Source organism: Myotis daubentonii, chromosome 7 (genome assembly GCF_963259705.1).
Source record: "Myotis daubentonii chromosome 7, mMyoDau2.1, whole genome shotgun sequence".
NCBI classification, from domain to species: domain Eukaryota; kingdom Metazoa; phylum Chordata; class Mammalia; order Chiroptera; family Vespertilionidae; genus Myotis; species Myotis daubentonii.
In genome coordinates this window covers 57,658,166-57,680,269 of record NC_081846.1, presented here as the reverse complement: position 1 = coordinate 57,680,269, position 22,104 = coordinate 57,658,166, and the positions used below count along the sequence as shown (strand labels likewise).

At 44.1% G+C, this 22,104-nt stretch overlaps 1 protein-coding gene across 1 annotated transcript in view; it reads left to right on the top strand.

The window, feature by feature from the left end:
* UPP2 (uridine phosphorylase 2) overlaps positions 1–21,469 on the top strand; it is a 39,439-nt gene extending 17,970 nt beyond the window's left edge. Inside the window, 6 exon segments of the mRNA XM_059704880.1 lie at positions 1,305–1,419; positions 3,931–3,942; positions 3,945–4,139; positions 7,756–7,788; positions 7,791–7,901; positions 20,569–21,469. Coding sequence (XP_059560863.1) covers positions 1,305–1,419; positions 3,931–3,942; positions 3,945–4,139; positions 7,756–7,788; positions 7,791–7,901; positions 20,569–20,720 — 618 coding nt within the window. The 3' untranslated portion in view covers positions 20,721–21,469.
* Positions 21,470–22,104: the final 635 nt, after the last annotated feature.

Sequence of the window (22,104 nt, the reverse complement as noted above, 5' to 3'; positions counted from 1 at the left end):
GCAGAAACACATAGGCCCATTTGTCATCTTGCTACCATGTCACATAATAAGTGATCATTATAAACCTATCACATATCTGATTTAGAAGGAACCTAATAGATCAAATAATGGTTCGTTGCTTAACGTACAGCTGAGCAAATGAGATTTAGAGAGTTTGCTCTTTAGTGGCAGAGTCAGTGCCAAAGCCCACGCGTGTTCATCTTGGACAGATAAATTAATTCAGGTTTGACTCGTGTCTCCAGGAGACTTACAATGCTTTTGGAAGTCAGGGCATATTCCATGGAAACCAAATATGGGAATCCCAGAGGCTCAAATTTGTCATTGTTTAGTATTCTTGATGACGAGAGGGAGGGAACTCAGGTGAGGACACCCTGGTCGTGGCTGCAGTGGTTTTCCTGATTTGCTAATGAGACCATCAGTGGCAGACATCACCTGCTGCCAAGATAACCCTGGTGCTTTCGGCACCCAAGTCTCTGTGCCCAAGGGCAGAACTAGAACGCACGTGACCCTCTGATGCTAGGCAAGGCATAAAATGGCCTCTGATTCTGAACTCAGCTCCAGCCACTGCAAATTCCACATGAAGGATCGTTCTGGAGAGTTAGTAGGACATATTGATCACCAGGAGTTGCCAAATCCTCTTGTTGGCCCCTCTCTGGTGACATTGACTGTCCCGTTCCAAATGCTGAGGAAAACCGGGATTATGGTTGTGACCTGTCGCAATTTACCCTCAACTGCACATTCACTATCCACTCTACTTTGCTGGATCTGGTTGGAACCCACATGTCTACTCTATGTTCCAGAGCTCGCACAGAATTTGCATCAAACGAGCAAGGCCACCTGAGAGCAATGCCACGGATTCACCGTTTCATTTAGTGGGGTGGAACGGGGCTGATCCCCTGGCAGCCAAGTCTGTATTTCCTCAATATCAAGTCAATCTCGGGGAAAAACTCTATTTCGCAGGCTCAGTGTAAAGAGCCCAGAGGGGAGACGAGCAGGGGTACTGCCCTGACACACCAGTACACCGTGCCATCGTGGGCCACCCTTCTTCTGCTCCCGACGACCAGGCTGCACTCAGCTTACCTGGCAGGGAGCTGCCGCTCGCTGGTCCTCACAGATGGGCACATCTATCAGCGTGTCATGTAGGCGTCAGTTAGAGCTGACTTACGGTTTCCCCAGCTTTGGCAAAGTCATAATGATTATGTAAATTTCTCTGAGGGCTGTTAACTTGTAATGAAGAAAGAAAATATGTCCTGTGCATATATCAGTTTGCGAGATGTAGAGTGACGTTCCCTTTCTCTCAACAGCATGGCATGGGGATCCCCTCCATTTCGATCATGCTGCATGAACTCATCAAATTACTGCACCATGCCCAGTGCTGTGATGTCACCATGATCAGAATGGGTACATCAGGGGGAACAGGTTGAGATGTTTGACTTCTACTGTTAAATCCCAGGGATTGTTCCCTGCAAAGCAGCTGCCAAAAGACACCAACATTCCCCAAACCCAGCAGAAATCCAGATGGGCTAAGGAGTGTCAGGAAGCTCAGCTTGAGGACATTTCACGAAATTAAAGAAATATTTTCTTTTTATCTCCTTTTATTTTCTCTCCGTGGAAAACTGGGGTGGACTTAGGTGTTCTTATGGGGAAGAGTGGAAGAATTGCTAAGGAGTATGTTTTCAGGATAAGAGAAAGTTTTGAGGGGTACAGTAAATTTTGAGGTGTAGAGATTTCGTAAGTGACAGAAACAAGTGCTTTCAAGTAAAAAGAAATAATCACTATTAATTGCCTTATTTGTCAGCTAAGTAAGCACACATCATAGGAACACATTGTGTTTAGCTCATGCTGGTGACTGCATCCTTTTTCTTGGCTGTTTCTTTTCCTCATCAACACACCAGAATGGGCCACCCTGGGCCTTTAGGGAAGGGCCAGCTAGAGCTTCCTCAAGTCTTCCCAGAGCTTCCCCTCTCCCTGCCTCCTGGCTGGTCAGGCCTCTGGGAAGGGCCTTCTTCATGCTTCCACCCTGACCTGAGGTCAAGTTATTTTTTCAACCTTTTCTTTGGGAGCAGATCATGCGAGGGGCCATTTTACTCTGTCGCCATGTGCAGATACAGACAGAGCACTGTAACAGGGACGTTTGGCTGACAGAGTGACAAGACTGAAGGAAAATTCTAAAAAGGGCTGAGATTTTTGTCTGAGAACTACATATTTTTGGAGCAAGAAGGGACCTTCTGAAATCCTCAAACAAAACACTAGAGAATGACTTGTCCAGTATCACAGAGCTTCAGGTGGCTGGGCCATGCTTCCCCAGAAACAGACATAATTAGAAAGACTGGGCTCTTCCCACAACTGTGGTCCAGGAATAAAGTCCACCCGAGGCGCTCAAAGGTGGGACTAAAGTGAAAGGACTTCTGTAGGTGTCCATCCCGACAGAGGGGAATGTGAGCATCAGTGCCAGATGAGCTATCCTTCCGGATGCCTTTCTTTTGGCCTCTGAAAGACTTTAACTAGGATACACATGTCCTAACACATCTAAATATTAGCAAGACATCGTTTTGATGCCCACATTTTCAACTTCCTTTTCAATCATTTCCTATTCCTAGGATATTTCAAATAATTCAAGGAGCCACTTGTTTGACTTATGTAAAAAGTGTCTGACCCACCAAGGCTCATTCATCAGAGCCCACCTTGGGTCCCTAGGTGGATCTCCTAAATTAACCCCATGTTGATCAACACTGAAAGTTATAAAAACCCAGAAGGATATGGCTGTGCTCAATAGAAGGCCAGATAGTAAGTACTTAAGGCTTTGTATTATGGAAGCAACCATAGACAACACGTAATGAACAAATGTGGCTGTGATCCAAGAAACTTTATTTACAAAGACGGTCTGAATTTCGTCCATGAATTGTAGTTTGCAGATGTCTGCCCTATGGCATCTCTATGGAAGCATTTGCTCATTTGATACATTTTTATTGAGTATCTATAATGCGATAGGCATAACGCTAGGACTGGGGAGACAACAGTGAACAATGCTCTTGACTTTATAGGGCTTATGTTTAATCAGTGCCATAGGCAAACAAATGAGTAATTACAAAAAGTGAGATGAATGTTAGAACAGGAGTCTAGGGCACTGCCATTGTATAGTCCCTTATTTTGGCTCTAAACAAAAATCAGAATGGGTCTAAGACTAGGTCAAAAGCTGGCCCTGGGGAAATTTACTGTCACCTACCTATGTTGCCTTTTTATCCCCGCTGTTCCCTCTCCTGAATTCAGACCTTTGGAAGGAAGTGACTTAAGCCCATACCTGAAGAATGAGTTGGTGTTAGTCTGATGAAAAGGTGTGGGGAGGACAAAAGAGCATTCCAGCAGGGAGAAGAACAGTCCAGAAAATGGTTTCTCAAGTCCCTGTGACTTAGTTACTAAGGCCCATGAGCAAGACAGACTTTGTAGCCCTGGAAGGTCAGCCAGGAGGCCTAATTTACATGGGGTCAGAGAGTGGAGGGGGATGATGTGAGGAGAATCAGAAGGAAGGGGGGATATAGATACAAAGAAATTACAGTAATCAAGGAGATGCAGAGAAGATTAAATATCAAGTAGTCACATCATTTTAGGCAAGCTACTTGCTGGCAGGCTCATTTAGTTTATTCCTGACCTAATTTATTCAAATTTGAGCCTGAAGGCCAATACTAATTTGCATGTCCAAGAGTCATGTTTGTCTTGAAATCTAAACCCCATCACATTGTAAATGTGAATCCGGGAAGACAGCACATGCAAATGCCTGTTCTGAATGTTATTATTTAATTGCATTTGGAAAAAAAATAATTTCAAGGATGGAAAGAGGGAGAACCATTAGCAATGAGCATTAATTAATGTTGGCAGAATTGATTACATACTCTATGTCAAAGTAACCACTCATTTATTCCCGCATCCCAGGGGTCGCACCGGGTCTGTTGTAATAACAGACACAGCTGTGGACTCCTTCTTCAAGCCCAGATTTGAACAGGTTGTCTTGGACAACGTTGTCACCCGAAGTACTGAACTTGACAAGGGACTGGCGGAGGAACTATTCAACTGCAGCGGAGAAATTCCCAACTTCCCAACCCTCATTGGACATACGATGTGTACCTATGATTTTTATGAAGGTGAGAAGAATTTACAAATTGCGAAAGCAACTCTTTGTTATTCAAACCCATCATTTATATTAAAACCTTCGCTTTAGAAATTTAAAAGTTGGGGATTTAAAAAGGGACTGAAACAGCCTTTTTACCTTCCTATAGCAGAGGAACGTAGGACTAGAACGAGCAGCAGAGAAACACCCATAGTGACTATGTATTGAGAGTGGGTTTAATCCTACAAGGACAAATGGAATACTAAAATGCAACTAATGATGTTAGCAAAATCTTCTCTCTGTTAAAGCCTTTCATTTCAATTGATGACTCTGGGAGAAGGGGAGTGTGCTGATTCTGTGTTTCTGCCATTTTGGGGTACGATCACTTACAGCACGGAGTGACCTGGTACTCAGGAAAGAGTGGGACCCAGAAAACATTTAGGGGAGGAATTCCAGAGGGATGGGTGGTATACCGAAGTTATCCATTTTTCTCTCAGTGACAATTAAAGTGTTCCCAAATCAAGTTAAGGAACGAATTGAAGGTGACTGCTAAGTAGCTTTTATAACAAGGGATGAGAAGCCAGGAGAATAAAGTGTCAAGGGCAGACCCTGCTCGTTCCAGAAGAAAGAATCTAACCAGGGGTGGTACCATTTCTTGGAGGGCATTCTAGAAAAATTGTAGTGTGGTTGTGTTTTAGTATGTTCACCAAAGTACACATTATTTCATTTTAAATTATTTTTCTTTGGATCAAACTTAGGCTATTATATTACAATTAGAGGCCCGGTGCACAAAAATTTGTGCACTGGGGGGGGGGGAGGTCCCTCAGCCCAGCCTGTGCCCTCTCGCAGTCTGGGACCCCTCGGGAGATAACGACCTGCTGGCTTAGGCCTGCTCCCGGGTGGCAGAGGGCAGGCCCAATCCCTAGGTGCAGCCCCTGGTCGGGCTCAGAGCAGGGCCGATTGGGGAGTTGGGGCACCGCCCCCTGTCATGCACAGAGTAGGGTGGATCGGGAGGTTGCAATGCCACCCTCAGTCACGCTCAGGGTAGGGCTAATCAGGGGGGTTGGGGCTCCATACCCTGTCACGCACAGAGCAGGGCCAATCGGGGGTTGGGGCGCTGCCCCCTGTCACGCACAGAGCAGGGCCCATCAGGGGGTTGGGGAGCTCCCCCGTGTCACGCACAGAGCAGGGCGGATCAGCTGGTTGGGGCGCCGCCACTCTCACACTCAGGGCAGGGCCGATGGGGAGGTTATGGCTCTACCCCGTCATACACAGAGCAGGGCCCGTTGGGGGGTGGGGGGGGCGCTGCACCCTGTCACACACACAGCAGGGCCGATCAGGGGGTTGGGGTGCTGCACCCTGTCACACACAGAGCCGCAGGGCGATCAGGGGGTTGGGGAGCTCACCCCTATCAGGCACAGAGCAGGGCTGATCAGGGGGTTGAGGCGCCTTCCCCTGTCACGAACAGAGTAGGGCGGATAGGGAGGTTGTGGCCCCGCCCCCTGTCACACACAGAGCCGCAGGGCGATCAGGGGGTTTGGGCGCTGCCCCCTGTCACACTGATCCCGGTGCCGGGAGGCCTCGAGGCTCTGCTGATCCCAGTGCTGGGAGGCATATTACCCTTTTACTATATAGGATAGAGGCCTGGTGCACGGGTGGGGGCCGGGTGGTTTGCCCTGAAGGGTGTCCTGGATCAGGGTGGGGGTCCCCAGTGTGGTGCCTGGCCAGTCTGGGTGAGGGGCTGAGGGCTGTTTTCAGGCTGGCAGGTGACTGAAGCTCCCAACTGCTCCTTTTTTCTTTTTCTTTTTTATTCTGGGCCATCTTTATCCTTGGCTCCAGCTCTGAGGCCTCTGCTGCTGAAAGCAGGTATCTGGTTTGTTTGTGTTCTATAATCAAAACACTGTATCAACTCCAGCTCTGAGATCCCGGCTTGCTGAAAGCAGGTTTCTGGGATTTTGTTTAGCTTCTATATTTGCAACAATGTTTCAAACTGCAAGCTCAGAGGCCGGCAGCGGCACGCAGGGAACGTTGGAGTCCTCCGTCACTGAAGCTAAACAAAAGCTGCCTGGCTGCCGGCCGCCATCTTGGCTGGCAGTTAATTTGCATATCACCCTGATTAGCCAATGGGAAGGGTAGCGGACGAACGGCTAACTACCATGTTTCTCTTTTATTAGATAGGATTTTAAAATTATATATGGATATAGGCTATAGTACCTGTAAATGTTACTTCAGATTAGTAACATTTTATTTTATAACCCATTATTATAAAACAGGAGGCATGCTGGGTGTGATAGGGTGGAAACTATAGATTTGGCCGCTTTGTTGGAAGGGTCATGGGTGGGTATAAGACAGATCTTACAAATGACAGCCCGTTGGAGCGCCTATTTTCTTTGGTCTGCACGGAATTTTTAAAATGTGAATTATTTTGCCAACATTTATAATTTCTTGAAATTTCACATGAAAATCCATAGTTTGGCCTCCTTGAAATACCATAGCATTAAAAAATTTTAAATAATGCATGGCAGCCTGGCCAGCCCAGCCAACACCAAGGAGCGCTCAGCTGACATTCAATGAAGGGGAGGGCGGCGGCTCCCTTCAGGTCCTGCAGCCCTCACTGACATCACCTGCTTGGCTTCCGGGACATCTGAGTTGGAATTGCTTAAAGATCACTATATTAGAGGGGTTGGCAGGCAGCCTTAAGGAGGAAGGGACAAGGAGAAGCAGATAGCCAGGGGGGAAGTAGCCTGAAAGATTAAAAGCAAGGAAAGGAAGCCAAAAAGAGGACTGTGCAAATAATGATGGTGACAGAGTGCTGTTGGCCTCCCTGCTCCAACCCAGGCCATCCTTGGGCGTGTGGTGGGGAGAAGTCTGTTCCCAGAGCCTGCAGGGTGGAGGAGGAGTTAGAGCGTTAGATTTTTTCCACCTCCTAATTGATACAAGAGAGATTAAGTGATAAATGAACACGGAGAGCATCACAGAAGGGAAAAGGTGATCACCAAAGGGTGCAGGCAGCTTAGAGCTGTGTGGGGAGAAGAAGGTGGACACATTGGTACCATTGTCACGATGGGTAGATGCAGAGTTGCAGTGTCCAAACCATGGTCCTGCTCCTCAAAGAGCTCAAAGCATCACTAAGGTTTGACGTCTCTTCTCCCCCAGCTTCTGGCCCTGGGCCATCCCCCAGTCCCGGGAGCCAACTAGAGATTTTCCTCAAAGGGCAGATCTCTCAGTGACCCTCAGGTTCAACGTTTCCTCTTTGAAAGTAGCAAGTAATCTCTGGAGTGACAATTTGACACTGCGTGAATATCTTGTAACCCAACTCTCTTTTACCCAATGATTTTAGCCTGGGTTACAAAATGATGATTTTCTAATTCCATTATCCCTGGGCACAGTGCTGGTTGCCGTGGCCACCTGCCCCGGAGCCAGGGCACTCAGCACCGTGGAGACTACTCTCTACACAGGAGACACTGGAGTTGGGCACAGCCTTGCTCCCGGTCCAGTGATAGGAAGACTCGGTCAGCGGGTTTATCCTACCTGGGGCGCAGGCCCAAGAGTCAGAGTAGGCTGGAGAGCACTCAGCTGACAGCAAGCCTCTTGGTGGTGCCGCTGCCACTGTCCTCATCAGGTTGCTCACTGCTCTCTGTCTCTTTCAGGCCAGGGTTGACTAGATGGAGCCCTGTGCAGCTTTCCAGAGAGAAAAAGGTAGATTACTTGAAGAGAGCACATATAGCTGCTGTCAGGAATATCGAGATGGAATCTACAGTGTTGGCGGCCATGTGTAGACTCTCTGGTCTGAAAGGTAAGTTCTTCATGAATGCCTAGGGTGCAAGTCTCTTCTTTTATAAAGTTACGTTCACTCTGCAGGAGAAGAAAAAGCTATAGAGTCCTTTAGGTTGAATGCATGCCTTACAATTGTTTATAATATGGATTATCTCGCAACGTCTTGTGAGTGGACAGGATGTTATTCCCATCATGCAAATGAGGAAACCAAGCCTTAAGGGTCAAAAGCAAGTTGCCCAAGGTCACCAGCCAGTGGGTTATGTAGCTAGGACGTGACAGAAAGTTCCACTTTCTTCATCTGGGTAGTGGCTGCTATTTTCTATTACAATTTAATTTATCAAGACATGACACAAATAACATATTTCAAAAATAGTGAGTGGAGTAGTGGTGCATTTTTAAAGTTAATTTACATGCATTTTTTGCTTTTTCCAACTTTCTATTTTGAAAAATTTCAATAATTCAGAAAATTGAAAGAATAGCTTAATAGATACCTATATGCTCTTTACCAAGATTCAATAATTTTTAGTATTTTTGCCACATTTGTGCATGCTCTCTAAGTGTGTATATATATATATATATATATATATATATACAGTATACATATATATGTATGTGTATGTGTATATATATGTGTGTGTGTATGTATATAAAGCACCCCTATTTGCCTTTGCTCCTGAATCGTTTATAAATGAATTGTAAACATCATGCCACTTAACTCTTGTACCTCAGCATCATTTCCTAAGAATAAAAATATTCTCCTAATGACCACAATACCATATCAAAACAAAAAAGGCTAAAAAAAATTAAATATGTTTCATAAAAAGACTTAACATCCATCCCATATTTAAATTTTTCTAAAAGTATCTTTTATAGAATTTTTCCTTAACCAATATCAAATTAATTTTATACATTATATTACTTAATTGTTATATCTCTGTAGTTATTACATCTAGAATATTCACCTTACTTTTCTTTTTTCTCAAGACAGTAGGTTTGTTTTGTGTGTTGTTGTTTTTTAGTCCAGGCTGTTATCTTGTAGAATATCCAATGTTCTAGATCTGCCTGTGTGGTTCACCATGGGGTTTCACTTGCTCCTCTAGGCTGCATTTTTCTTGTAAAGTGGAAGTGAGGTCAAGTGACTTGATTAGATACAATTGTATGGCAAAAACACTTCAGAGTAATGGAAACTCTCCATTGCACCGCATCAAGGAGATGTAATGTGAGGGTGTCCCACTATTAGTAATTTTGAGGTGCATCACTTGGTTCAAGTGGTAACTGCCATCTCACGCCATTGAAAAGCTAAAGTCTTCGCTTTGTAAGTAGCAAGTAATCTCTGGGGTGATAGATAATCTGGCACTGTGTGAAAACCCTATAACCCGGCCATCTTTTACCCAATGATTTTAGCATGGGCTGCAAAATGATGGTTTTTCTCACTCCATCGTTCCGCCTGCGTTTATTAGCTAGCATTCTTCTCTAAGACGAGCTTTACATCCTCACACACGTTTCTGCCTTTATCTCTTTTTCTCTTTTTGGTTGGGATGAGTCGTCGTATTGTGGATTTTGTTCAATTCAATGTGTTATAAATGGATCTGTCATTATTTTTTTGATACTCAAATTATCCCAAATTTGGCCAGGAAGAGGCCCCTCTATTGCACCCCCTTTTTTTGTCCCTTTGGAGTAAACCTATCAGCTCTTGAGAATTTTCTCACTTTCAGGCACAACAGGATGCTGAGGCACCAGTTGCATTTTCCTTGCTTCAAGTCTGGAATCAGCCATTTCTCCAGCAAGTTCTTGTCCCTTTTAGTGGAGAATGATATTAAGAAACCAAATGGGTGCAGCACATATTTTTATTTTTGGTGAAATTATTCCAATAGAAACACCAACCTTGGACCAGCACCAAGAATACTTATTGAAGTAAAACGTAACTTTCATGAGGCCTAGTCAGTATAACTATTCTTTCTGATTTTTAATTATTTCATAGCCATCTTTTAGATTTAATTTAAAAAAATTTTTTTTGATGGAAGAGAGGAAAGCTGCAAAGTGAATAAAGTATTCTTTATTAAGTTGACTATGAAAGCCTAAGATCTATAGAGTAATAGCAGCATCTAAAATAATGGTTTTGATGTCCAAGAAAATGTTGGAGCAACTTTTTTTAGAACTTACAGTTTTGCATTTCACTCAGGGACTATCTTTTATCCAGAAAAAAAAATGTCATTGATTCAAATGTGTTTTATAGTGTGTCTACTGAGTGCATGGCACAATTACAAGGCTAGTTTTTAAAGCCTTTTTTATTATATTTTATTGATTTTTTACAGAGAGGAAGGGAGGGAGATAGAGAGTTAGAAACATCGATGAGAGAGAAACATCGATCAGCTGCCTCCTGCACATCTCCCACTGGGGATATGCCCGCAACCCAGGTACATGCCCTTGACCGGAATCGAACCTGGGACCTTTCAGTCCGCAGGCCGATGCTCTATCCACTGAGCCAAACCGGTTTCGGCCAAGGCTAGTTTTTAAATCAGATTTTGACTGATAAGATTTATCTCGATCAGTTTCTTCCTGGACAAAGAAGGAGTTTCTTCTGTGCATCAGCAAGTGGTGTGAGTGCCCAAGCCCTGGGTATATAGCAGTGGACACCACAGATAAAATCTCCAATTATGGAACCTAGTGAGAGAGACAAACAACAAAGACTAATGTCTAATAACTCAGTGACACATCAGATGCTGAAGAGTGCTATGGCTAAAACAAGGCAGGGAAAGGAACAAGGATGACCAAAATAGGGAGGAAACCATCATTTTAAGTGGCATGGTCAGGGAAGGATGCAGGGGGAAGGTGCCATTTTAGAAAATGCCATGTGGGAGAAACCAAGATGGCGGCATAGGTTAACGCCGGAGATTGCTGCCTCAAACAACCACTTCAGAGATATAACTAAAGGACAGGACAGACATCATCCAGAACCACAGGAAGGCTGGCTGAGTGGAAATTCTACAACTAGGAGGAAAGAGAATATCATACCCAGACTCAGAGAAGGCGCAGTGCTGAAGTGAAATACTCAGGTGCGGAGTGCGCGCGCGGAGCGGGCTGGCGGCAGAGGGCGCGGTTGTTGTTTTCAATCGGGAGGGAGTTTCAGACTCTGAGCTCCAGATCCGGGCGAGTCTCTGGGGACCCAGACTCAAACAGGAGAAGCTGGACTGTCTGGCTTCGGTCGGAACTCAAAGGCAGCTTTCTCTCCGAGGTTTGCAGCAGTTGCTGGGACTCTGAGAGGCAGAGCCCCTAGGGACGGAACTGATTCTGTCAGCTGATCTCTCAACAGAAACTTTGCAGGCCAGAAGGGAATGGCAAGAAATATTCAAAGTGATGAATACCAAGAACCTACAACCAAGATTACTTTATCCAGCAAAGCTATCATTCAGAACGGAAGGTCAGATAAAGAGCTTCACAGATAAGGAAAAGCTAAAGGAGTTCATCACCACCAAACCAGCATTATATGAAATGCTGAAAGGTATCCTTTAAGAAGAGGAAGAAGAAGAAAAAGGTAAAGATACAAATTATGAACAACAAATATGCATCTATCAACAAGTGAATCTAAGAATCAAGTGAATAAATAATCTGGTGATCATAATAGAATCAGGGACATAGAAAGGGAATGGACTGACTATTCTTAGGGGGGAAAGGGGTGTCGGAGATGCGGAAAGAGACTGGACAAAAATCGTGCACCTATGGAAGAGGACAGTGGGTGGGGAGTGAGGGCGTAGGGTGGGGTGGGAACTGGGAGGAGGGGAGTTATGGGGGGGAAAAAGAGGAACAAATGTAATATTCTGAACAATAAAGATTTAATTAAAAAAGAAAAGAAAAAAGAAAATGCCATGTGGACATAAGGTAAAGAGCAGTCTGGGAAACGCAATCTAAGGCACGTGGCAGGAGCATGCAGGGGTGTGGGAGGAACTAGGAGGCCAGTGAGGCCGGAGGGGAGGGACAGCAGTGGAGAGTGGCGGAGATGGCAGGTGCAAGTGGTGTGATCACTGTGAGGAGTGTGACTTTTACTCCGAGCAACACAGGAAGTCATTGGAGGGCTTTGAAGAGAGAAGTGGCCAAGCAGGACTTATGTTTTAATAGGACCACACTGCCTGCTAGGTTAAGAAGAGCCTACTGGGGTGAAGGGCAGAGGCAGGGAGGAGAATACAAGGGCAAATGCAGCAGGCCAGGAGAGATGGTGGGCCAGGGTGAGGGCAGTGGAGGTGGTGAGCAGTCTGAGTCTAGGTACATCTGAAGGCAAATCTAATGAAAATTGTTGACAATGCGATGTGAATGTTGAGAAAAAGACAGGACTTAAGAATGATATCCAGGTTTTTGGCCCAAACATCTGGAAGGATGGAGTTGTAATTAGTTGGAAGAGAGAAAATTAGGTGAGGATTTGGGGCTGTAGACATCAAATGGAGGTTAAGCAAGCAGATGGATTTATGAATCTAGAGTTTAGGCAAGAAGTTTGGGCTGGAGGAATAAAATTGTAAGTTGACAGCATATAGCTGGCAATGAAAGCCATGCAACCGATGAGATGACAATGAGAATGAGTATAGAAACAGATGAGAAAAGGTCCTTGGTTAGAAGTTAAGGGAGGAGGGGGAGATCCAGCAAAGGCGGCTGAGGAGGAGGGGCTGGTGAAACTGGCAGAAACACATGGAGAGACTCCTGTCCTGGCGCCCAGAAAAGAAACCCAGTAAAGAGTTAGAGCTCCACAATGCTTCATTCGATCGCACTGGAATTTTAATTTCAATATTCATCCTTACTGTCAATCAATATGAATATACAAAAGTACAAACAAAATGTATGTGGTACCTTTTCTAAAATTACATTTAGAAAGACTTCATAGTTCAGAAGAAGAGATTAATTTGTAGAACCACTATCCTTAATTACTTCCATCTCTCAGAGTACGCGTACAAGCCAATCTTTGTGCTATTTAGGTTGAAGATGCAAGTGCATCCTTGTCCTCTTTAGAAGGTCATCATTAAAGCCCCTTTCAGAGAAACAATCGCATCTGATTTTCTCTGCACCCGTTAGTGAGAGTGGGAACCCCAGCTGGGGCAGCTTGCCCTTGCCTAAGAGCAGCCCGATTAGCACACAGCCTACAGGAACACCTGGATTCAGGTACTTTGGTTCCAGGAAATGCTCTTCACATTTCTTTATTATAGAAACAACAAGTGGGTGCTTGAGTCACAGCTCCACTAATATGCAAACGAGCAGAATTTAGGAACCAGTTTAGTTAAACATAAAATACCTACATACAAACATGCTATCCTGATATAAGTATGGTGATGACCTTCAGTTCTTTCTGACGAGGCACGAATTGACAGCCAAGGAGAGTTCAGGCTTGTGAACCCTGGAGCCAGGTCTGTTTCTCTTAGAAAATGTTGCCAAAATCTCAGAGGAATTATTCTGTTATGCGGATTTTTCTGACCTTGCTGCAAGTCCTTGGCCTTGCTCTCTGCCACCTGCAGGCCCCTCCTGGACTCTTTCCTGTCTGCTTGCTGTTCCTGCTGCCTGCGGCGGTTTTCTTTCTCTGCTGCTGTTGGTAGCTGACTTCCGCCTGCCCACAGCCTTCGGCAGGCCACGGCTGTGGCCCTGTCGTTGAGCAGAGCCCTCTGGGCTGCCAACATTCGCACTGAAGGCTGCATGTACCTCTGTAATTCTGCAGTTCTTTGGAGTGTTTCTATCTGAGTTTCTTTGTGGTGAAAACTCCACGGATTTGAAAGCTGAATTCTTGGTACACTGCCCCAAGAACATAGACCAGTGGTTTTCAACCTTGGCTGCACATTAGAATCACCTGGGAATCTTTTTAAAATCCTGATTTCTGGAAATTCTCATCCTCCGGAAATTCTGTTTCTTTGTTATGGGGTGGGGCCACAACATTAGTAACAAAGAAACAGAATTTCCGGAGGATGGGGTCCAGAAATCAGGATTTTAAAAAGATTCCCAGGTGATTCTAATGTGCAGCCAAGATTGAGAACCACTGACATAGACAAAAGCCACATGCATATGATGCTACCGTGTCCCTATCTTTCATCGCTTCATAAGATGCTTCCCCCACAGTGTGAAGCGTGGGAAAGCTCTGTGCGAGCTAGAAAAGCTTGCTCAGGGGAAGGGCTGAGGGAGCCTTCACGAGCAACTGTTTTAGCATAGAGGAAGTTGGAGAGGCTATCCCAATGGTAAGCCACATGGGGAAGTATTTCTCACCTGGCACCAAGCTCAGGGCCCGGCTGAGCTGGCTTCCCAGGCCTGTTCCTCATCCCCATCTCATTCCCACTGTAGTAGTGGCTCAACCGACCCTGTCTCTCCAGGCAGCCTTTTGAATGGCCTTTCTGTCCCTTTACCACTACCAGCTGACTGACCCCAATCTGACTTCATACTAACGTGATGATGGCTAATGGTTTTACTTTATAAATAACAACTCATTATTGAAACAAAGGTCTTCTAGAGACCCCATTGTCCTAACTCAGAGGAGTCACTCACTGAGTTTGGACCTTTTTGTGTCCACCTGAGACAAGGAGGTCTTGGATCCATGTGGATTACTGCTTCTTATCTTTATAATTAATTAATAAGGGATTCAACATACATCTCACTTCATCAGAGAAGCCGTGAGTGACTCCCTGAACTAAACCTACTCACATTCATTCTACTCAGGCATTCTACTTCACTTCTCTGCATTGCCCCTATAGACTATATTTTTAGTTTCTTTATATATTCACTTAGATATGACTTTACTTATATTAATGCATGAATGTATGTATTTAGCATCTCTCTCCTCCAATGTAAGCACCATGACAACAGGGATGTTGTTTGTCATTTTCTTGCTTTATCCCCAGCAATTAGAATGATATCTGCCATGTGGACATTCAGTAAATATTTGCTAAATGATCAAACAAACAAATGAAAAGAGTGGCTACTCAACACTTATTTTCCATGGAAAATGACTATAGCCAATTCAACTGGTTCCTTCAGTCCCCAGCCTCACCAGGGGCTTGGAATTGTCTCAAGGATTATGGAGTGCCTCTCATCTGTCCAAATAGGAACAGACAAAGCCTGAAGTTTAAACCTCCCCTTTTCTGGAAAATTCCAATGATATTTCTGCTTTATCTGTACCCATGAGTCTCTTGCTATTTCATAGGTGGACAAATTGCTTGAAACATGTTATCCTGATCTCATTATCCTGAAAAGAATAGTGGGGTTTAATGCTGCATTAACAAAGATTCAGGAAGGGAAACAGTGGCATTCATGAAATTATTCTACCCTGAATGGCTTCACCTCCAGAATACTGGAAACCCCCTGTGCAATGCTGCATAAATGCATTCACCTGTGATTTTATAAGGTGCACACACACATCTGCCCCTCTCTTAGAGCAAAATCTACTTTAATTACACCCCCGACATTCTGATTAAAGATGATAGTCCTTCTGCACTTGTGAGCTTGTGATAAGTATGTTCAATCTGTATCCATTTTTAAAAGACAATGCTGCCTTCTGACACACACACGCTTGCATGGCACTATATGAAACCTAATATTTATCTGAGATTAGGTTCTGCTTAAATCCTCTTTGTCTCTGGAGTTCACAGCACTCACTGTGGTTTTTCTTTAGGGCAAAGGAAGAATTCAGTGTTATTTCTTTTGACAGACGCTGGTAACTCGGGGACACATTCAGACTTCCTAATATGACTTCATTACATTTCAATGAAAGGGAGCAAAATCGTGCTTTAATTCCATTTTATGTTCTTGTTCTGGTCCCAGCAATGAAGGATATTGGGCTTTAGGCACTGCACGGTGATCACTGATAAAGTAAAAAGGATCCTATCCAGCCTGGGCCTGGAGCGTTCCTTACCTCTAAAGTGGAGGAAAATCGGGGTTTCAAAATGTTATTATACAAGAGTGTGAGGCAACCAATTGCAGCTTTCTTCACCCTCATCAGAGAACAAGAAACTGCGGCTCAGAGGGGGTCTCACAGGTACAGAGTAGCTGAGCTGGGGTTTGAACCAGCTCTGTCCCACTGAAGGCCCCTCTTCCCAGCAGCCTCCCATGCATACATGGGTTCATAGTCTCTGTTCAGAATCACAACAACAACAAAAGCAGTTGTTTCTATTTTAAAGGTTTTGAACAGAGGGTTGTGCTACTTTAGCAAGCAAACCCGAAGGGCTAAGCATATACCCAGAGGGTTAGTGTTGGAATCAAAGTGTTAAGTTGATATGGATTCCTTAGAATGCATAGCGGTTATTTTGCCAAGATAATCAGTCATTGTATCTGGGAAATCAGGTATAAATGGCTAGTCATTCATTTACTGCTTTTACAAAGACAACATTTAACAGAATGGTTTCTTCTTACTTTCTTGGGTTTTACATATTTTTAATCAAGATCAGCATCTATAATTTTATTTGATTCCTTTTCATTCTATTCTCTTGCCTCTATTCTAGTCCTCCCTGCCCATTACCAACCCATCACCCATTAGAGAAACATTTAGGGCCACAGCTCAGCCCTTTGTGGGGTTGGCATTACCTTTGACCCACCCCTCCCCTGCTCTGCCCCAGGGAGGCATCCTGGGCGCCCCGACTGGAACCCCCACTCCCAGCACACCAGGCTCCATCCTCTGGCCATCCTGGCACATTTCTGGTTGGGGGTCCAGCATCCAGTAGAGGTCAAATCCTCAAGGTTGCAGGTGAACCTCATAGTCCTCACACCAACTAGATGATGTGAGACATAAGCTGAGCGTGTGGACTTGGGAGAGAGATCACCTGCTCCTTTCTCTGAGAGTGAAATGAGGCCTAAAGAGTGTAGGTAACCTGCCTGAAGAAACACAGCTAGGTCGAAACAGGTGGACTAGAACAAGACCTCCTGTCTCCTCACCCCCTCTCCCTCCACTATCCCATAAAATGTGAAAGAGCAGCATATTTTATCTAGCAACAGATTACTCAGACACTTCTTTTTAAAAGGCATTAGCAGAAGCAATAAAAGATGAATGTATACTATAACTTAAGCAAGGTAAGGAGAATAAAAAGCACATATTTAAGGGAGTAGCTGGGTATTTCCCAATACCAAAGAGGCTACCTGGGAGTGCAATTCTAACTCTAAAGACTTCTATTTAGTTTTGAGTTTTCTGGAGGCCAAGTTGAAAATGGAAACACATTGAGTTACACAACATTCATTATCTAATAAAATAAAATAAAAAAGCATTTGAGGTTTACCATAAAAACTTTATTCAAAACTTAAACTTAAGTGAAATTATCAGCCATATGATAGTGGACAATGTACTCAATAACACTTTTATAAAAGATATGATTCTTGATAGACTTAACGCTAAATCTTGGTTCTGTCTAATTCTGCATTTCTTTGGAAGCCTAATGTACTAGGGTCCAGGTTTGCACATTTGTTGTAACTTGATTTGATTCAGGATAGAGTTTAACATCTTTAAAGCAATAGTTCTCAAATATTAATACAGTGGGGCCTTGACTTACGAGTTTAATTCGTTCAGAGACAGCTCATTAAGGAGCTCGTTAACAAGCTCGTTAACTCAAATTACTCTATCAACTCAATGCAAAAAATCAGCCTAGAGACAGCTGGTATCTCAAAAAACTCGTTAGTCGGACACTCGTAAGTCAAGGCCCTACTGTATGCAAATAACTTAACTGGGAAGATTTTTTAAATGCAGATTCACACCCTGGCTCAGTTGGTTGGAGCACTGTCCTATACACTAAAAGGCTGAGGGTTTGATCCCTGGTTAGGTATACATGGGAGGCAAATGACTGATATCTCTCTCTCTCTCTCTCTCTCTCTCTCTCTCTCTCTCTCATAAATAAACATATCCTCAGGTGAGGGTAAAAATAAAAAACTAAAATGCAGACTCACTGGCCTCTCCACCTCTCCCCCTAACTCTGCATATCAGGGACAGAGCCTGGGTCTGCATTACTAACGAGCTCCGGTTCAGATGGAGGCAACCGGTGGAGCACATTCTGAGAGACACCAATTGAGAAGAACAAATTGTTTCTAGGCTGCTTAGCTTTGATCAGCCGCTTTGAATATGAATTTTCTCCACTTAGTTGTTGATTCACGGACGACAGATTGAGGGGAGACAGAGGCAGTGCGAAGGCTCTAGGTTGTCGAGACTCCTACGCTTTGCACCAGGCGTACAGGGAGCAAACATGGGTCTGCCTGACGAACTCAAAGCGTGAGGAGTGAAGGGGGCCATGGAAAGGGCCAGGAGTGGAAGAGGAGCTGGCACAGAGCAGGCTGGGAACGCCCCAGCGAGCCTGGCTGCTTTGCCCCTTTCCGAGGCCCAGCCTGTCTGGGCTCTGTTGTCCACGGGGGAATCTGTGGCTGGCCTTGCTGTCTTTGCCTACAGCTTATGGGGAATTTTCCTGGAAGTCCATTCAGAAAGTTGGGGTGAAAGCAGAGGGCCATGGACTCCAAAGGATTCATGGGTGGGCTTCAGGGGCCCGGAACCCTCTGAAATTATACACAAATACTGTGTGTGTATAGTTTTGTGAAAAGAGAGTCACAAAAATACACAACTTTCATCAGATTCTCAAAGGGACCACAAAGAGCTGACAGTTGCTGAGAGTTCCCGGCGCTGCTGAGGCCTGAGCTCCATCTGTACTGGGGTGTGTCCCCAGCACATTGCAGACCTGACGTCCGTTAGCTGACCACCTCGTCGGTGACAGCCAGGACACTAAGTGTCCCTCCACAGGAGCCACCCTTCCTGCCCAGTCTGAGGATTCTGGTAGTAAAGTTGTCAGACTTGATTTTGACAGCTTGTTTTGGGCAATTAATGCCCTTTCATTGCTCATGGAAACAGTAATTTCAGGTGACAAGATTCTTATGTGCTGCTTGTTAATGGGGCCTCTGGGGTCGAGAAAACACCACTGAGGTTGCTCTGCCCTGTTCTTTCCCATCTCTGGCGTCACCCTTGAAATCTCCAGATAAAATGTTTAGTCAGCTCCCACTCTGAAAGCTACAGGGCGCGGTTTCCTTTCATCCCTCTTCCAAGGGAAGGATTAGAGAAAAGCTTGCAGCCTTTGTAGCCGCCAGCCCAGGCCAGGCTCCACCACAAGCTTGCTGATCATTAACTTGAAAAGCTGGGGAATTTTCTAGCCCTTCCATTTGCTTGTTTACCCATCCAGCCAGGTTGCTTTACAACTAAGTGAGTTTTGAATAAAGAGGGTCCCTGGTGATGAAATATTTGGCTCAGCTCATGTCGTATATTTCCATTCCTTTTCAAGTCGCTGAACAAGAGGGTTCGTTTGACCGATGGGTCAGGGCAGGTCTGCCTAATGGTTCACCACGTGCCATGGCACTCAGGTGACAGGTGGATGGAAGGGAGGTAACTCTTCTTAGCAGTTTAGGAAGCTGGGAATTGGATGGCTATTTACTAGCTGTGCATACTGACTGGGCCATGTGTTTGACCTCCCTAAACCCTCATTTCATCATCTGTCAAAAGGGGATAAAATAATAGCTAGCTCATGGTACAGCTGTAAGGACTAAGTGGTTTCGTAAATACCTGGCAGACAGCAAGAGCTCAGCGAAACTGAAAAGATAGCATCTATTATAAATACAATTCATTTCTCCTTTCCAAACCCAGATCTTATAAAGAAGTCTGAAATAGTGGGGAGGTTAAAGAAATAAATATAACACTCCAGCCCCACTTTATCTCCATGCCCTCAAAGCTTGTTAACATAGCCACATCTCATCCCATCAACCCTGAAATCCTTTTCTAAAATGCCGCAGACGAAGATAGAGATGATTACACTATCAGTTCAAATTGCTTGACACCGATTTCATTGTGTATGACCACATTGCTTGCAATCAAAGATTTCATGTGAAACTGACAATAAAGAATTTGTAGGAGACCCGTTTTCGCTCCCTGGTTCTCCTTGATGAAACAAACCAAAGACATTACCATCGTGGTGACTTCTCACAAGAGTTTCAGGTTGTTTTTTAGCAAAAGGTGTCTGTTCTTTTTCCCTACTTCCGCATCTATTTTAGGATTTTATTCCCACTCTTTAGAAACTAAATGCTAATAAATTTGCTCCTTCGTGGAGTTGATTCTCCTACTTAAGTATTTTCTTTAATATTTTTCTTCTCAAATTTCATGAGGGCTCATACTCACCTTTATTGCTATTTCCTTAGGTCTGCATTCATAGCTTTTGTTATTTATTTATTTATTTATTTATTCACATTCATAGCTTTTATATTTACTTTAATCTTCAGCCAAACTGCAGCAGGCAAACTAAACATTGCACCAAGATGTTGAATGTCATCTAGGAATAATGGCCAGCCCTGCAGTTATATCCTCAAGTCAGAAGAGCCTCATCTAACTGGGAATAGGATAGGAAACTGGAGCTCTGTGTGTCTTGAATGGCAAGGTTCTCTCCTTGTTCTTGACAAGCTTTCCTTTAATCTAGCCAATTGTAGAGACAAGGAGAACAGAGAACACTTAAAATTATTTCCATTAACTTATTTAGATGGGGTGTTTGGTCAGAGTCCATAGAAATATGGGTGATACAGAAGGCTAGAGAGGTCCCTGGGTTGCATCCACATGACAGAGAAAATAACCCAAAGTATGTGTGTTGGGGACATTGGGATGTTTGGCTAATGTTTCTATACAAAAGATGAACCCATTTGTTCAGTAAAGGTGTTGCTTGCCCTCCCAGCTGCTGCGGTCTGTGTGACACTCCTGGACAGACTTGAATGTGACCAGATCAACTTGCCCCATGATATCCTGGTGGAGTACCAGCCACAGCCCCAGCTCCTAATCTCCAACTTCATCAAACAGCGGCTTGGACTGCGTGACCAGCCATCATAACTGGGCAGCCCAACTCTTCCCTGCAAGTTCAAGTTGTCATGTTGACATTACATATCATTTGTGGCATTTTCATAGAGTTCTCATCCACATGCTAAAATCATAATAGAGTGATTTTATAAAAACCCCTTTCTCCTAAAAAAAAAAAAGAATTTATTTTAAAAGAATTTAATACATTCATTAAGTTCAGATTTTATTTTAGAAGTCAGTGTAATAATTAAACATTTAAAACTCCTGAACTGTGACATTTGGAGTTTCATATGCAGCATTAATTAAGCTCATATCAAAATAGATCAGCCATTTGTAGACACGGTTCCCGGTCACTGTTTCGGAAACCCATCCAGAAATTCATGATAGAATGTTGTCAGGCACCCTCGGTATTGGTCAAGTGACAGGAATAGATCATGCACACTCAAAATATTTACAGAAAAAACTGTGCATGTAAGATAAGTCTACATTAAAAAGCAACCCTTTGGGAAATATGACCATACTTCTTTCTCCCCTTGCATGATCTCAGCACACCACGGAGTAGGGTTAGAGGCTTATGTTTGCCTATGTTTGTGGTTTTAGCATGAAATATAATCACGTTTATTTTCAAATGAAAACCCTCAGTAATGCAAAGATTCTCATTTTTCTTCAGAAATCACAAATGATTCAACCCTCTTCTAACAATTTTTTTCCTTTGAAGGAGATATATTTTGAAGAGGCTGTATTTTTTATGTTATTTCCATATTTACCTAATAAATGGAGGAATTAGTCACAACTGACTTTAGACTTGAGTGCAAAATGTTAAAGCCTTCCTTTTGTGTGACTTTGAAGCAGGTCCTGCCCGCACCCTGCCTGTCCTCCTATTCAGTTAGACCCTCTGGGAGGCAGAGCCCCATGGGCTCTGAGTTGATGCTCCTGGAGGTGGCAGCGGGGGGGGGGGGGGGCGCGGGGGGGGGGGCTCATCTAAAGCTGAAACACTTAGGAGTTGGGGAGCGTGAATGGGGGATGGGTGCAGGAGGCCTAACAATCCTGTATAGTACGTCACGTTGCGTATATATGGTTGTGACTCAAAGTTTAATCTCAACCAGATGGAGATTATTGCATCTTTTTAATCAACGACAATGAACAATCCCCCAAGAGGTGCATCAGTTTGGGGATTTCTTTTGGCAACAGATATGTTTGGAGCGCAATTTTAAGGCACCCCAATAACTGACCAAAGATCAGAGCTAAAAGTTAAGTAGAGTAATATTGTCCTCATTAGTGGAGTATGCACTTTTCCCATCTTTTGTAGACCAAGTGGGAATAACCAAATGCTCTTCATAAGCTTTCAAACCCCAGAGGTTTGAACTTCTTTCTTGTTTGCTCCTAGAAAATCTTGATTTCTGTTTTATTGAGAGAA